This window comes from Marmota flaviventris, chromosome 13, assembly GCF_047511675.1.
Source record: "Marmota flaviventris isolate mMarFla1 chromosome 13, mMarFla1.hap1, whole genome shotgun sequence".
Taxonomy (NCBI): Eukaryota; Metazoa; Chordata; class Mammalia; order Rodentia; family Sciuridae; genus Marmota; species Marmota flaviventris.
In genome coordinates, this window is record NC_092510.1 from 102,319,455 (window position 1) to 102,336,439 (window position 16,985).

The 16,985-nt window shown below is 60.4% G+C and overlaps 1 protein-coding gene across 5 annotated transcripts in view; it reads left to right on the forward strand.

Annotated features, from left to right (window-relative positions):
* Col5a1 (collagen type V alpha 1 chain) overlaps nucleotides 1-13,531 on the forward strand; it is a 137,155-nt gene extending 123,624 nt beyond the window's left edge. Inside the window, exons 62-66 of one of the 5 annotated variants that reach the window (XM_071601135.1) lie at nucleotides 82-337; nucleotides 1,623-1,735; nucleotides 3,970-4,038; nucleotides 7,844-8,077; nucleotides 11,209-13,531. In XM_071601135.1, the coding sequence (XP_071457236.1) occupies nucleotides 82-337; nucleotides 1,623-1,735; nucleotides 3,970-4,038; nucleotides 7,844-8,077; nucleotides 11,209-11,355 (819 nt within the window). In that variant the 3' untranslated portion in view covers nucleotides 11,356-13,531. Of the gene's footprint in view, nucleotides 1-81; nucleotides 338-1,622; nucleotides 1,736-3,969; nucleotides 4,171-5,856; nucleotides 6,382-7,843; nucleotides 8,078-11,208 lie in introns of those variants that run through there. The other 4 variants (XM_071601136.1, XM_071601137.1, XM_071601138.1 and 1 more) reach the window with 4 other exon arrangements.
* Nucleotides 13,532-16,985: the final 3,454 nt, after the last annotated feature.

Here is a 16,985-nt window from a genome sequence, read left to right on the forward strand (position 1 = left end):
CCAGGCCCTGGCTGTGGGGCTCCGTCCTGGCCCAGGACCTGCTCCTTCCCCTCCGCTCACCACTGCCTTCCTGCACCCCAGGGCCCCCCGGGTGAGGTCATCCAGCCCCTGCCAATCCAGGCGTCCAGAACTCGTCGGAACATCGACGCCAGCCAGCTGCTGGACGACGGGGCAGGCGAGAGCTACGTGGACTACGCGGATGGCATGGAGGAGGTCTTCGGATCGCTCAACTCACTGAAGCTGGAGATCGAGCAGATGAAGCGGCCGCTGGGCACGCAGCAGAACCCCGCCCGCACCTGCAAAGACCTGCAGCTCTGCCACCCCGACTTCCCAGACGGTGAGGGCTGAGGGGCGCCTGACCCATGGGTGCCCGGGCCAGGACAGTCACCTCCCGGCCTCACCATCTGTGGGAGGACACACAGGCTGTCCCCTTGCCAACTTGTGGAGGCCACAGGGTGAGGTGACAGGTCAGAGGAGGCCAGGGAGAGAGGCCAGGCTCCCAGGCGGGCCAGACCTGGATTCTGTCCCTCTTGGCCATTCTCAGGGGGGTACCTGCCTTGCCCTGAGCCTTGTCATTCCGGGTCTGCAAAATAGGGACAAGAACCTCTTCCTGTGAGAGGACAGGTAAAGGGGGCATTGCATAAGATGCCCGTGGCCTGGCACTTAGCAAGGGCTGGCCTGAGGTTCAGAATTTGCAGCCATTATTGGTGAGTTGTAAAGAATAATAATAATAATATAAAGAGGAGACAGAGTACAGGGGCAGGAAGGTGGCAGAGTGGCTCTTTGTCCGGCCACGTTTATTTACACCTGTAGGTCACATTGGGTCGTCAGTACCATAACCACACTATTGTTTAGAGTACCAGGAAGGTTGCTTATTCTGCAGTTACATTTCACAGTTACAATGTGCAATGTCGGGAGCTTTGTGCAGCTCTCCAGAAGGTCCACTGTCTGAAGTTACTGTTAGGCGGGCAGCTCCAGGAGCACCAGAGCTTGGTGAGATATTGTAGTTATGAAGCAAGCAAGTTCCTCTATTCCCAGGAGCTATGTGCCTAAGATTAAGGTGGAAGCTGGTAAGACTTCAGCATGGAGGGCATTGTCATAGCAACCGGGCATCCTAGGCCTCTGCTCAGAAACTTTGCCATACCCTGAAGTCATCAGGGACCCCGGTCCCAAACACCGAACCCCTACAGTGAGTGGTCTACACTCTGGATCATCAGGAAATGCAGGTCTGTCTGGAGCCACAGGACAGGCACTAACTGAATGACACAGCCCCCATGACTGCCTCCTGGAAGACCCAGGGATGTCTGTGGTCCCAGGAGACTCTCACTCCACAGCCATGAATTTCCAGAGCTCCCTCCAGAACATTCCGTGCCTTCCCATCGTTAATGGTCCAGCTACCTTCCCCTGGTCACCACACACCTGCCCAGTGTGCTTCCAGCTGTAGCTCTGTCCTTGGTGGACACTCTGTCCCCTCTCTTAGGGGCCCAGCAGGGAAGGCAGCACAAGGAGGCCTGCATTGGTGGCCCTAGCTGCTCTGTGATGCCAGACTGGGGTGTTGAGGCAGTTTCTGGAACTGTCCGGGAGCAGTCCTCACAAAGCCACCTCCCTGTCTCTGAATCCAGGTGAATACTGGGTAGATCCCAACCAAGGGTGCTCCAGGGACTCCTTCAAAGTCTACTGCAACTTCACAGCTGGAGGGTCGACGTGCATCTTCCCAGACAAGAAGTCTGAGGGGGTGAGTACCCTCCTCGCCCTGTGGCCCAGCGGGCCTCCGTCTCACGGCAGGGCCAGGCCAGGGTTTGGGTGCTTCAGGGTGCACAGATTTAAGGCTGAGAGCCAGAAACCCAGAAGAAGACCTAAGTTGCTTTCAGAAGCGGTCTTGTGGCTGCGAGTGGGCACGAGCCTCCTAGGGCTGTGCAGGTGGGAGGACAGTAGTCTCTGCCTGGGGTTCCACCCTGGGAGCCAGCCGCCTTTCCCAGGTGACCTGTGTTCCCTGATACTGGCCTAAAGCCCAGGAAGGACATTTGACACAGGTGTGATGAAGTGACCCTAAGACATCCTCAGGAAGCTGCCGTGTCCCTGAGTTCCTGGTGCCAGCTCTTTCCCAGGGGACTCGCTCCAGGCCTCCTGAGGGCAATGCGCCATCCTACAGTCTGGGGGCAGGTAGCAAGGTCTGAGTCATTAGGCCATGAAATGCCACTTAAGTATTCATCTCTGTGTGACTCTGTCCTGCGTGGACACGCGTGGGCATGGTGTGGGTGAGTGTGCATGCAAGGGGTGCGTCTGAGCAGGGGCCACTTTGGTCTGCCCTGCTGCTAGCTGAGAAGAAGACCAAGACTGCAGCCTCAGGGGACAGGTGCTCCTCCTCAACGTCCCCCAACACAGCTGGTGGGTGTCACGTGCCCTTTTCTGGAGACCACAGCAGGCTCAGCACATGAGCCCCATGCAGCTTCCTAAGGGCCTCAGGGCCTGAGCAGCAGTTTCCTGCTAAAGGGGAACACTTGAGTCCCCCCAGGGCCACTGCCCCTCACTCCCCAAAGCACTCCGCAAACAAGCAAGCACCAGCAGCCCCTTGGGTCAGATGCCCGCGGGCAGCAGCAGGAGCTGGAGCATGGCTGGAGGTTTGTGGGCGCCTGTGTTCTGATCCACCGTCCCCCAAGCTGACCTTCCACACCCTGATCACCTGCCTTCCCGGTGACAGACCTGGGCTTGGAAGAAACAGACAGGCAGTCGGCACAGAGACCTCCCCAGTGGAGGGAGGTCTTCTTTCCTTCTTTCAGACAGAGGCCCAGAGTGACGTTTCTCCTCCTCCTCTGCTCTGTCCTCTGCCAACAGGGCATCCACTCCCTAACCCAGGGCAGACAGACCTCTCTGGGTGGTACTGGGCCACCGCAAACGAGCTGGAGCAGGTTTGAAGCAGAGGCTGGGGGTCCCTGTTCAGGGGGAAGCTGCTCCCACACCTGGGCTTGGCCCTGACAGGCAGATCTGGAAAGGAGAGTGGGGCTGGGCTCTAGGCAGGGCAAGCAGCCTGGACACCCTTTCCCCCAGCAGGTGCCCTTTTCTGGCTCCTGGGACAGGGCCAGCTCAGAGGCGCCAGCCCAGGCAATGACTAAGGAATCTAACTGGTGTCTCTTCACCATGAGTCCCGTGGGCTGGGTCCCGGCCACAGGTCCCTGAGGGACCTAGTCAACCCCAGCTCAGCCCAAGCTGGCCCCGAAGGCTCTCAAAACTCTAGGGCTGGGCATGTGTCCCTGTAGAAAGGCCTCGCTCAGCCATCCACCCCCTCGCTGTGCTCACTGAGCCCAAGCCACTGGCCAGACCTGGGCACCTATGGCCACAGCCTCTACAGAAACAGTCCTCTCTCCAGAGCCCCCGGGAGGGGGCAGCAGCCGTCCCTGGGGTGCATGCAGGGCCTTGGCTTGGCCCTGTGATCCCAGGAGACATCCCACACAGCCCTGCTTCTGCTGTCACAGCAGACCCAGGTGTGGCCGCAAAGACCCACAGGCCCCAGAGGAGACCCAGCACACGCACACTCACACACCACGTGCACACACACCGAGCACGACACACCATGTGCACACGCAACACACACAGTGGGTCTGGCTGTCCCAGCACCAGCTCCTCGGCGGTGGGGAGGAGCGAGGTGCCCACTGCAGCCCCTCGGTCACACTGGCTCTCACCCCGGCTCTCTGTCGTGCTCTGAGGGTCTGCCGTGTGCTCCTCCACCCACAAGCTCTGCGTGTGCCCACTGCTGACGTGCAGTGTGCGGCCTACACGGGCTGCGTCAGCCCTGGTCCCTGGACAGCTGGAGCTGTCACCCTGCCTGACCACCAGGGGCCTCCTCCAGGGGTGGAGGCGCTCCCCAGGGGACCCCAGGGGCTGGGGAGAATGGGGGACGTGTCCAGGAGACAGGAGAAGTAACCCTTTCATCTTGTTTCTCTCCCTCCCCCTGCCCTGCCCGACATGCAGGCCAGAATCACTTCTTGGCCCAAAGAGAACCCGGGTTCCTGGTTCAGTGAATTCAAGCGTGGTAAACTGGTAAGGTGGCCTCTTTCTCCTTTGCGGTTGCCACTTTAAACCCGCCCGTCTCCTATCTTGCAGAGTAAAATGGCCCGCTGGCCCAAAGAGCAGCCTTCCACCTGGTATAGTCAGTACAAGCGGGGTTCCCTGGTAAGTGGCCGCCTCGGGGCTGCCTGCTTGCCGCTCGGCCTGGCTCACGGCTCTGCATGGACTGCTGCCGCCAGGCCACACCTGCTCTTGTCCTTTTGGCCGGACTCCTCCATGTCCTGTGACAGTAGGCTCCGAGGGTGTGGAGCTCCTTCTGCGCACCTGTCCCCCTGCTCCCAACCAGAGCTCGTCCCAGCCTGGCAGTAGCTGATGGCAGTAGCTGATGGCAGTAGCTGAAGGGGTTGAAACTCAGGATGCCACAACTGGGTATGGGCAACAAGCCTGGGCTGCCAGGCTGCCCACAGAAGGCACAGCCCAGGTGCCAGCCCCGAGGTCAGACCACAGCAGGACTTTCACAAGTCCGGTGGACAGAGCGAGTGAAGTGGGTCCTGTCCACCTAAAGGACAAGCGCTGTCCCCAGGACCTCACCACACTCACCCCGGGGGCTACCGACCCAGCCGTGCAGCTACGCGGCCAGGCCCTCCACAGCCATGTCAGCCCGTGAGGGATCCCTTCTCAGGGTGGACAGAGCTCGGCGCTCTTGAGAGAACCACGTGGGAGGTCCTCTGGCCTAGACGGGTGCCAGCTTGGACGGATCTCAGTGAGGCTGTGTCCGTGTCCCACAGGCAGCTTTGCCCCAAGCACCACGGGCTGCCAGGCTCCGTGCCCTTCTCCGGGGCTCCATGTGCAGCCCAGACTCCCTTTCCCACCCAGCTCTCAGGCCCAGTGGGCAGGACCCTAGGGGCCGTGGGCCTGCAGGAGCCAGCTCTCGGGTCCGGGCGTCCAGCCTGGGGTTAGCCCAGCTTGCTCGCTGCCTCCCGAAGCTCCTGTCCCAGCTCTGGACGCAGAGGCTGTGTTCCCCCGAGGACCTAGAGCTGCCCTCTCTGGCTGCCTTTGCCGTGTTCCCCTAAAGCCTCGTCCCTGAGCCTGGACACGCCTGGCTCCGTGTCAACGTCTCAGGCCTCAGATTCTAGGCACCCAGCCCCTGTTCCGACGCGCTGAAGGCCTGTGCTCTCTGTGGCCACGTCTGGCGGCCTGTGCTGTTTTGTCTCTGTGGACGCCAACCTTCCTGTCCCTTTCTCTCCCGCGTCTCTCTCTGCTCCACCCACTGTGCTGTTCAGAAAGCCCACCAGCACACAGAAGGACCTGAAGGGACAGCGTGGTGGGAGGGCTCCGTGGCAGCACCTGCAGAGTGGGATAGGGCCAGCAGAAGGGCCAGCAGGGTGAAGCCGCCAGGCGAGCCAGCAGCTGGCCCTGCCCTGGTCTTGGGCCTTCTCCCGGGAGGCCCCGGTGCCCACTCCATTTCCTCACCCTGAGGAAGTGGTTGTGGAACACACATTTCTAGCCATCGGCCCAAGTGGCCTGCCCACCTCTGACCTTTGTCCTATTTCTCAGTGGACAGGGACAGAGATTCAGGGGGACCCAGGGGAGTCCACCTGCCTTGTTTCTGGCCCTCTGGTGGAGGCCACTCTGAGATGTGGGCCCTTTGTCTGGTTCAACCAGACCTGCCACCACACAGTGCCACAGAGGCCATTACAGCTCCCTGGGCCTCAGGGATTCTCGCCCTCAGCCTGGGCCACGTGCCCTGGCCTTCTGACCACCTGGGGCACCGAGGGCTTCAGGTCCTTCTGCGTCAGCTGCCCTGGCTGCGCCACATGCCTCCCTTCAGTCAGTCTCCTTTCCTCCCAGGACGCTGGACGCTGGACTGTGGTGGGTACCCAGCTTTCCTCCACAGGGTCTGGCGGAGGCCTCTGAGGGCACGGCATTGGCTCTCCACCTGGCGGGAGGCAGCGGGCCCTGGGCCTGTCACCACACGCTCCGTGCTCTCTAGTCATACCCCCACCTTCCTGCTGCCCACGTCCCACCCCCAAGCTCCCATGGAGTAGCCACCCACGTGCTCATGCTCCTCTCGGGTGCGCTGACACAGACAATGTGGAGCGTCCACGGCCCAGGGGTGGACCGCCAGTGTCAGACCTGCTTCCCCAGAACAGTGCCCAGGGCAGGAGGGGCCAGCCTGGCTCTCCCAAGAGGGTCTTTCCCAAGACGGGCCTCAGGGTCCTGCCTGGGCCAGGAGAGACAGGGTGCTGTGACCAAGGGGCTGAGGGGCATCTGCACCCCTGGCAGCAGTGACCATTTCAGAAAGCTTTGAGTTTGCAAAAGAGATGCAGAACCCCAGCCTCACCTCTGGGAGAGCCGGCACCGCCCCATGCCCAGGTGGGCAGACCTAGCTGGTGGTGCTGGAGAAGCCGTCCCTGGCTTGCTGGGGTGGGGGTCCCACAGGGAGGCTTGTGTGGCCAGGCCCCAGCCTGCCCGCTCTCCTGGGAGCCCAGCCGGTGTGGGGGGAGCGGTGTGCAAGATGCCATCCTGGAGCACCCCTGTGCCTCCAGGGCTGTGCCCAGTCACCCCAGTGTGGACATAGCCCTGACCTGCTTCAGGCCAGCCTTCCTGCATGTCCCCCAGGTGGCCTGAGTCGCTCTCTGAGGTCTCCTGCTCCCCATAACCCCAGATTCTCACAGGCTCCCTGCCCAGGGCCTTGTACGTCCTGGGTTCCTGACAGCTACCCTTCCTCCGTTCACAGAAGTTCATGGGCACCTTCCTTTGCTGGCCTTGGAGCACAATGACAGGGACACACGGGCCCGGCTCCTGCCCTCTCAGTGCCCTCTGTCCAGCCAGGGTGACAGATAGGACCCCAGGCACCTGGGTCTCAGGGCCAGTGCTGGACTGGAAGAATGCAGGGAGGGGCCAACACAGCCAGTGAGGGCCACTGAGGGCTGGAGCAGGGAGTGGGAGTGGCCAGTCCTCCCTGGGAGTGTCCAGCCGTGCTCCAGCAGAGGAGCCACGGAGGCTCAGGGCAGAGGGTGTCTCGTCCCACCTGGGAGTGGACACAGAGGCCCCAGGAAGCCTCCTCCCGCTCTTTGGTCTGCTCTCTGGTGCATCTACCAGGAGAGGCCAAGCCTTGCCCAGGTTCCCGGCACTCCAGCCCAGCCCTGGAGACGCCGCACTGCCCCTGGGGGGCTTGTCCAGATGGTCCCTGTCCGATTAACACGTTCAAGCCAGGCAGACCCTGCCATCTGGGAAGGAGGCTCCAGGATGGCATCTCTGGATAGAGGCAAGATGTGGGCTAGGAGGGTCCCCAGGCTGCAGCGAGGCTGGGGAGGGAGTGGCAGCCTCCTCCCATTCATACTCCTGGGGAGAAGACCCCGCCTTTGGAAGGCAGAGGGGAGGAGGTCAGTGGGTGGAATGAAGGGAGGACAGGCGCAATGGGCATCCCCAGAGGACGGGGCTACTTCCCTCAGGAGGCCTCCCAGCCCAACAGCAGGCTGGCTGGCCGTGGCAGCAGGCTCTGGGGCCCGGTACCAAGCAAAGGGGCCACTAGCCTGTTCTCTCCAAGCTTAGTCTAGGGAGGACACAGAGGTAGCCCCGGTGGGGAGAGGGAATTGAAGGTGGTCTTCCTGGAGGAGGAGCACCAGGAATCTGGAGGGAAGTAAGATGTGGTTCACTGTCCTCAGAAACCCTAGAGAGCGAGGTGCTGCCTTGGGGGGCATGGGGACTGGGAATCCCTGCAGTGTCCTCAGGGGAGACAGGCAAGGGGCGAAGCCCAGGGCCAGTGGACGTGGGGCTCTGGCTGTGGCCGTGTGCCTGGCCCTGCTGAGTCCACCTGCTGTCCTGCTGGCAGCTCTCCTATGTGGACGCCGAGGGCAACCCTGTGGGCGTGGTGCAGATGACCTTCCTGCGGCTGCTGAGTGCCTCTGCCCACCAGAACGTCACCTACAACTGCTACCAGTCAGTGGCCTGGCAGGACGCCTCCACGGGCAGCTACGACAAGGCCATCCGCTTCCTGGGCTCCAACGACGAGGAGATGTCCTACGACAACAACCCGTACATCCGCGCCCTGGTGGACGGCTGTGCTGTGAGTGCCGGGGCCCGGCCCCCCCCCCCTGCTTAGTGCAAGCTTATGGGGCACCTGGGCTGTGTGCCTGGGTGTGGGGACATCCCAGAGCCCCGGCCTGGCTGGTGTCCACGTGGCTTCCTTAGGCAGATCCCAGACAGAACCAGCGCTGGCCCACGGAGCCCCCGCAGCACAGCTGGTGAGGCAGGCAGGCGAGAGCGTCCTCGGCCCCCGGCCCACACAGAGCCCTTCCCTTGGTTCCCTGGTCAGGAGAACTTTCTGTGGTCCCTCCTGGCCTTCCCGGTTCCCAGCACTGGCTGCTGTCAGAGCTGGCCTCAGTGTCCCTAGCCCAGGAGGCCTCCCTGAGCCCAGCTCCTAGAGAGGAGCATCCCGTCCACCCCCATCAGCTCTCTAAGCTCCTGGTGGCCTCGGAGCATCTCTGGATAGAGGCAAGATGTGGGCTAGGAGGGTCCCCAGGCTGGAGCGAGGCTGGGGAGGGAGTGGCAGCCTCCTCCCATTCATACTCCTGGGGAGAAGACCCTGCCTTTGAAAGGTGGGGAGGTGATGGCTGAGAACTGAGTAATCCGTGGTGGGAAACCTGGCTCTGTGGTGCAGCCCGAGCCGAGGAGTTCAGGTGCAGGGAGCAGCTGGCCGAGCGGTGCAGGAGCCAGGGGAGCGCTCAGCCTGGACTAGACCAGCGAGGGCTCCGCCCGTGAACCCCAGAGAGGTTCAGCATGATTTGAAAGGTCAAGACCCTCTCATTTAATTACAGAGCTCCCACGGGGGACTCTGGCACCCGCACGCGGGCCAGTCGCAGGAGGTCTGCTTGATGCATAGTGTAATAACAGCTCAGGAAATTGGAATTCCAGCTCTGGCCTCATTTGGCTGGGTAGCCTGATTGACGGGGCTGCTGAGTGGCTGGCCCTGTGGAGGGGCACAAATCACCGGGCAAGAGGGCCAAGGAGCTGCGCCACATAAATCCCGTTGTTTGTGCAGCTTTGTGCGCCCCCCGGGGCTGTTGCCAGCCCATAATGGTTATTTATGCCTCTGGAATAACGGGGTAACAGAGCAGCGTGCGGCAGTCTACTTTAAATACGCCCCCTCTAAGTGTGCTGATAATTGGAGTGGAGGGGCCCCATAAATCCAGGCAAATCACCTGCCAGCTCAGCACATGCTGCCCGTCCCTTGGGTGGACAGAGAGCAGTGCTGTCGCCATGGAGGCCTGTCCCTCCCTGCCCCTGGCGGGGCAGCAGAGCAGGACCGGTGGCCCTGGGGTCAGCTGGCTGGCTGGCGAAGGTGCAGCTCCCTGAGGCTGAGGTCACATGGCTCCCTGTGACGGCTCTGCCACCAGAGTCCCCCGAGGGTCTCAGCCTGGGGATCTCATTCGATTCCCAGTTGGGGACAGGTGGGAGCAGAGTCCAAGGAGAGGGAACTCGGCTGCTCCTCGCTGGCTGGAGGAGAGGGTGAGGAACCCCTTCTACAGGAGGGGCCGGGGTGCCACTGTCGTGAAGGATACTATGTCCAGCTCAGGCTGCCCACCCCATGCTTCTGAAAGCTGCAGAGGCACACCTGGCCTCTCCCTCCCTCTCCCCTCAGGCAGCCTTGAGGGGCTCCGACACCTGCTCGGGCTCTCCCGGCCAGGCAGCCCCTAGGCTTTGGCTCCTTGGAAGCTCAGCAAGGTTTTCGTCCATCAGTGTGAGTGCTGTCGAGTTCCTGAGTGACCCAGAATAAGTCCTTCAAGGGGCAGCCAGCAGATCTCAAGGATCAGAGTGTCTGAGACATGTGTGAAAAGTGCAGACTTTGAGTCCCTCCCGGGAGGGAGCTGCTGGGTCAAGGCCTCCGGCTGGGCTGGGGCTCCAGTGCTCCCCGGCTCCTGAGAGCTTGTGTCTTCTCTGAAGTTCTCCCCTGGCTGGCTTTGGAACTGCAGTAGGCGGGGTGTCCTGGTGGGGTGGGGCAAGGGAGCGTGGGCCTGGGGTGCGTGCAGGTGGGAGGTCAGGAGGCTGATGCGCGTGCTATGGCAGGACCCAGGCAGCAGCCCGCACCTTGCCCACTCGGTGCAGCCCGTGGCCCTGGAGGACATGGAGTGCAGAGAATGCGTTCGCTGTCTGTCGCTTCTAACAAGTTGGTCCCCCAGCCGTGGCTGCTTCAGACAGGAATTTGTCATTGCATTTAGTTCTGAGAGCTGGGCATCTGGGAGTGCCTTGGCAAGCTGGCCTGGCTCAGGTCTGGTGTGCTCCGGCTACCCTGACAAGCCACTGCAGCAGCCAGTGTGGCTTGCAGACACCAGCCCCGATTATTCATGGCTTTGTGGCCTGGAAGGGCCAGGCTAGGGTGCCAGCAAGGTAGGGATCTGGGTGGGAGATGGCCGGCTTCTTGCTGTGTCCTCATATGGCAGAGAGAGGATGAGGGGTCTCCCTGGGGGCACTCAGGGGGCACATGCCTTCCTCACCTCCCAGAGGCCTTGCCTCCTACCATTAGCCTGGGGGCGGGGGCTCATGTAGATCCGGGGGTTACACGCTCAGCCCTCACAGTCGGGAAGAAGGGCCTGAGGCCTATGCTCCCCACTCAGGTAGGTGGACAGGGCAGAGTGGGGTAATGTTGGGCTCTCTGGCTCAGAGTGGTCCTGGGACCTCGCAGGCTGCATCCTGGCCACGTTGGCTCTGTACTGGCCTCCCTGTTTTCCCCTTGGATGATTTCCACCAGGGATGGGGTGGTGGAGGGAGACCTCCTGGGCCAGATTCGGCTCAGAGTATACACCCAGTCTCGGTCTAAAGTGGTACAGGCCACTGTCCAGGACGGGGGGTGGGGGGCCACGGTGTCCCGAGGTCCTTGGGGAGATGCAGATTCCAGGGACCCCTGGGGGTAGAGGGGCTTGAAGAGGCTATAGACCCTGCCAGGTCCTACCCGCAGTGTGTGACACATCTGGACTGTTCCATTGCCCTCTGAGGCCCACCCCCACCCTAGGACTGTGCAGTGGGTGGTGGGAGGTGCCCTGGGTCGCAGAGTGTGGGGGGCGGGTCTGCCGCCATGCGGCTCCTCACCAGCGGGCTGAAGCTGGGGGGGGAAAGGGGCCCTGAGCCTGGTTCTGGGGCCTGGGCCGCCCCAAGGGACCCTGGCTCTGACTCGCTGTCTGCCTGCGTCTTCCTCCCCAGACCAAGAAAGGCTACCAGAAGACGGTGCTGGAAATCGACACCCCCAGGGTGGAGCAGGTGCCCATCGTGGACATCATGTTCAACGACTTTGGAGAAGCGTCACAGAAATTTGGATTTGAAGTGGGGCCGGCTTGCTTCATGGGCTAGGAGCTGCCGGCCCGTCTCTGAGAGCAACCTTGTGACCTCAACACGCCCTTCGTGAGTGTCTCGTGCACGACATCCTGGACAGTGAAGGTTTCTCGCTCCCCTCCCGCCTGACTTCATCTGTGCCTCCACACCACATGGCGCCGACCCCAAGCCCAGAGAGAACAAAGGGAAACAGTCGCGTCCCCACCCGGAGCCGAATCACATGACCTAGCTGCCACAGCCTCTCCATCACGCCCACGTCCAGCCACCCCAGGCCACAGGGAAGGCAGCGGGCCCACGACGCCCTGGCCCCCGCTCTCCTGATCCGTCACCCTGGTGTTCAGGACAGTTTGCAGGGGGTGGGGGTGGGGGTGGGGCTGCAGTATTTGGATATCACTTTTTAAGAATTCAACTTGAAGATATGTATCTGCCCTGACCTTCAAAAAATGTTCTGAGGCAAGCCTTGTAAAGGTCGCCAAGCCTCCGTTCCCAGCCAGCCTCCACACGATCCATGCAGAGGCCAAATGTCATCCGCTTGTGCCTTTCCCATGGATTAAAGGTGCTTATGTTTTTGTGAGTTTTAAGTAAATATTTGTATTGTATTGTTATAAATGTTAAGTGTGCCTGACTTTCAGTCGTGCGTGGAAACCCAGCCCCTGGCCCACTGGGAGAGCAGGCAGATGGGTGAGGTGTCCACTCCAGGTTGCAGGCTGGTTTGGATCGGCAGTGGGACGCCTCCTGCCCGCCTGTCAGGAATGTGCAATAAATTGGAAAGTCGCCCAGGTCAGCAGGAAGTGAAGCTGCCGCTGAAAAGCAGGTGCCCGGGCCCTTTTCCAGATGATTTTTTGATTAGCTCTGGACTTTTTTTTTTTAATGGGAAGGAAAAAGGAATTTGAGACTCTGCCTTTTCTACATGCACTTAGGTTCAAGCAGGCTTAAATTAATTTTGATTGCTTCCCTTTTCCATTTTCCTTCCTGCCGAGCCTGACGGGAAGATTCCAGGGCAGAGATCCACATTCTCTGTAGTGGAGAATCAGGTGAAAACTGGTGCTGATGTTCACACTTCTCTTGTGGTGCTATGTGTCCTGAGATCCCCGGGGCAGCGACACGGGGGCCTGGGCGACCTCCTCCTCCAGGCTTCCCCATCCCAGCCCTGGCCTCCGCCAGCTCAGTGTTTGCCAGGGACCCTGAGATAAGCGCGGTCGCCTCCTCCCCAGTGGGCTCGAGAGCCGCTGCTTCTCTGGGTGGTGGGGAAGCTGCTCCCGAGGCCTGTCACCAGAACCGGGTTGTGCCTACACAATTTGAAAAAACACACGCAAAATAGACTTCCTGCCTCGTGCATGGTGTACCCACAGCAGGTTCTGTTCGGTTGCCGAATGTTTGTGGTGCTAATTTCTGTCTGTTTCAAGGACCGCGATGAAGCTGTGGGGTGGCCCCAGCGCTGCCCCAGCAGACCGAGAACTGTGCAGCGGACTCTGAGGCTCCCCGGGGCTGTGCGGCACCGCTTTCCCATGAAGCGTTTTGGGTTTCCACCTGCACAGGTCCTGGATGCAGGCGACAGCCGCTCTGGAGCTCGGGGCTGGAACGGGACCCTCTGGGCATTGTCCCTTCTCCCCGCTGTCCAAGGCAAGGGGGCCTCTTGTGCGGGCAGGAGGACCCCGAGACCAGCGGGAGAGGCAATCCCTTCACTGTGAAAAGCTGCCCTCCGGCTGCGTCCTTTCCTTCCACCGTGGGAAACGCAGGTGGCCTGGGAGTGAGCCTGGTTCATGCTCCAATGCAGTCCTTCCCGTCCCCGTGCGGCTCAGGAAGCCACAGCGAAAGCACCCGAGGCATAAAGGACACCACTGACGCCAGTGTCCCAGACGTCCCTGGAAATCAAGTCTCACTCTTGCCAAAGAAAAGTCTGGCTTGGAGATTTCTCGAAGCCGGGATGCCAGGATTTGCCGGTGACAACCATGCTCATGTCCTGTGAGAAAAGCCATATTGGAGGACTGCCCTGTGACGCCCGTGGATTCCGTCTAGGTCATGTGATTCTGTTTCCACTTCTCGCCCCATCCAGTGTGTCCTTTTATTCCGTCTTTTTTCTGTCGGTCCCCTCACAGTGTTGTGATTTGTACTGAAGTCCAAACCTGTCCTGTGCCTGACCAACTTCAGCCCCCGCGTATTGCAATAAAATTACTTCTTGTATTTGCAGACACTCTTCTGGAGTATTTTATTTTTTCTTCCCCACATATAAGGGGACAAACCTTGGTGAGAAGAAAAAACTTGGTAAACAGAAAACCTACAGGAATTGCTGTAGGGCACTGGGTCCCCACAGTACCCTGCCGGCTGGCACATGGAGCATTTCCTAAAGATCCAGCAGACATGTCATACGACCAGGAAAGGCGTTCCAAAGTATCTCAAACCTGTGTAAGCCAGGAATGATTGTAATGGTTTTTCAATAAATCAAGTTGACTGGTTCCACCGTGAACGCATGTGATTGGCTGTATTCTTTAGGCCCCCGCTGCATGACGCCAGTGTTTAGTGCACAGTCCCAGGATGGTAGGAACCCTCAGTGTAATGGCAGTGGTCACAGGAGGAGTGTGGCAGGGGCCTGGCGTGACAGTCATACCCTCGGGAGGAGGGGAGGGTGTGACCTGCAAGGATTCCTGACTGAGCCTCAGCAGGCTCGGCCTCAGCCCGACGGTGTTCTGGGCTCACTTTCCACCCTGGTTACTCAGCACCCTCCTGGACATGCCTGAAGCTCTCCAGTGCTGCCCTTCCAGCCCTGTGGCAGGAGCAGACTCCCTGGCTTGGTGGCTGTGGGGCAGCATGTGGCTTGTCTCTGTCAATGCCCTTGAGCACACGTGACCCCTGCCTCTGAAGTCTGGAGGTGTGGTTCCCTCGCACACCAGCCAAGTTCTGCAAAGTGACTGCCTTGCTGGCAGGTCCTGGGGACGCCCTGGCCGCCGACCCTTTGAACTCCTGGTGTGGCCTGTGGGAACATCTTGCTGTTGTAAGCCACCGTGGGATTGTGCATTGCTGCAGGTAACCTAGACCATTGGCTCTCAGAGTAAGGCCACAGGTCGTCAGCAGCATATCACCCGGTCAGAAGGGCCCACGCCCAGAACCCTGAGACCTTCTGGGTCAGAGGCTTTGGGGCAGGGCCTGGTAACCCTCCTTCACAAAGCTTTGGCACAGTCCCGTCTGTGAACACTGACCCAGACACCCCTGCATCTCAGAGACATGGCACTGAGTGGGGGCAGCTCCCGCAGCACCCACTCAGGGGAGCCTGACACATCACGGTCCCTGTTCTGGGGTCACAGTGCCAGGCTGTGGCAGCACACAGGCAAAGCATTTGGTAACTGTCACTCACACCTCCGGAGCTGGGAGGCAGATCCCGAGCTATTAGCTGCAAGCCCTGGGGCTACAGATTGGGAAATAGAGTGAGGTCACCCACGCAGCCCGCTCCTGACTGCTGGGCAAGGGATTATGAAGAGAGAGAAGCTCTGCTCGGAGCAGCTGCCAAGGACAGCAGAGTCTAGGACTCGGGACTTGCAGGGTTGGAAGAGGCGTCCGTTTGCAGATTGAGCAGTGCCCACAGGGACCGGCAGGTAGGACTCAGCCCTCTCGGATGGGAGCTGGGAGCGGCGTATCTGTTTCTCATAGGGGGTTCCTGTGGCACCTAGAAAATCCGTGCAGTTGGAGAGAGAGGTTTAGAAAAGACCCGTGAGCCGTGTGACCCCATCCGAGACTGACAGGTCTGAAGGCCCTGCAGGGGAGTCCCAAGGAGGAGTGGAGGCAGGTCGGGGAGAAAGGCAATGTGGGTCCAGGGGAGCTGCAGGTGGGCCTCAGCCCAGGGAGTGACTGGACCTGCAGAGGCAGGACGCTGTTTTCACAAGAGGCCACCTAGAGAGAGAACCTCTGGCCAGATGTGGGAAACCAGTGGATGAGACTCGCAAAGTCCCTGGACCTGCGGCTCACTGGGGCACCATGTTGGGGGCAGGGCTCAGCCCTGAGGGCCAGCTCCAGAGGTGCTACGCATGGAGGGTGGCACCTCCTCCTGCGAGAGACAGTAGGACAGGTGCTCGGCCACGGACCCAGAAGCCACGCACACGGACTCCTTTCCTCCTGAGGTGCAGGGCCCCGGACCTGGACGGAGCGATTTCTACCAACAGACTTAAGATTTCAATGGCAGGTCCCAGGTTAGAGGTCCACACCAGAGGCCCGCTCCTCCTGGGCCAAGCCCCAGGGTTAGTAAGAAAGGAGACCCTTGGGGACAAAATGACTCTCATCCCCTTGGGTCACAATGTGACTCCTCCCCTCTTCCAGTGCCCTACAGTTAAGCAGAGCTCATGGGAACCAAGTTTCTCGGACTCGGCCTCCAGAAATACTCCAGAAAGAGGGGGGTGCTGAGCTGCAGGCTCCTGAGCGAGGCCTGCAGGTGGCCCTGGGTGGTGGGCCTCAGAGCCCGCTCTTCCCTGAGCACCTTTCCATCTCTGAGCCAGCTGCAGCAGCGCCTGAGCTCCCAATGAGCGCCCCTCGGGTAGAGCAGCAGATGCGGCCAGAACCCTCACCCCCTGCACCCCGCAGTGCATCCCCAGTGACCCATCAGCTAGGAGCGGAGGCAGGAGGCCTGGGCTGTCCTGGAGGAGGGGAGATGCTCCCCGCCACAGGCTGGAGTGTCCCTGCTGCCCATCAGAGTCACCCAGGAACTTCTGCAGATACAGATTCTATGTCTTCTTGAGCACCCCTGGGTTGGGGGCACTGCTAGAACCTTGGCATTTAGGGTCCCCCACCACTACAGGATTCTTTGATTGATATGGCTTGGACCCACTTCACTCCTGACACAGAGATAAGAGCCACCCCTCCTGCCCACCCAGACTGCCAAGACCAAGATCACCCTGCAGAGCCCAGATGTAAAGAATTCAAAACCTAAAATCAGACAACTAGAGATGCCAAAATCACACTGAATAAAGTCATGAAATACACTTAGTGATAAATACTTAATATACATACATAAAACATAAACATATATTGTGTACATATAATATAAAATATCCAGTGGGCATGCCTATGGTACTAGATTTAAATATTTCCACCACAGCAAAACCCTGTACAGAGCATTGGAAGGGCTCATCCTTTGCCATCTCAAGTCTCACAGAGGAGACGTCCTTAGGAACACCACTTCACAGAAAGCAACCCGAGGAGCTCATGTGGAAGCCGTGTGGCTGACCAGACGAGACCTGTGCACTGCAGCAGCGTCCCCAAATCACAGAACACGGAAGACAGAGCCCAGCGCATGCTGACACAGCCCCACGCAAGCCCTGAGGCCCACTGGGATTATGGACGCCCGTCTGGACTTACTGAGATGGTGGCCAGGGAGATGAGAAGGAAGGGTGGCTGCCCTTCATCCTGGGCTCAGGAACTCATCCAGCCCTGCTCCAGAGAGGGAGGGACGTTTCTCCACCCGTGGGCTTCTCCAGGGGCACAGGGCTATGCCCCAGCTTGGACAGGTGTCCAGCCTGCAGCCCATGTCCCCCTGAGGAAGCTGGCCGTCTGGGGAGCTGGGCCTGGCTCACGCACCTCCCCTGGAGCAGGCTGGGGACATCCGCAGGCAGCCCGGGCTCCGCTCGAGTGGGGCTGCCGGGAGCCAGCAGCCTCCCTGGAGC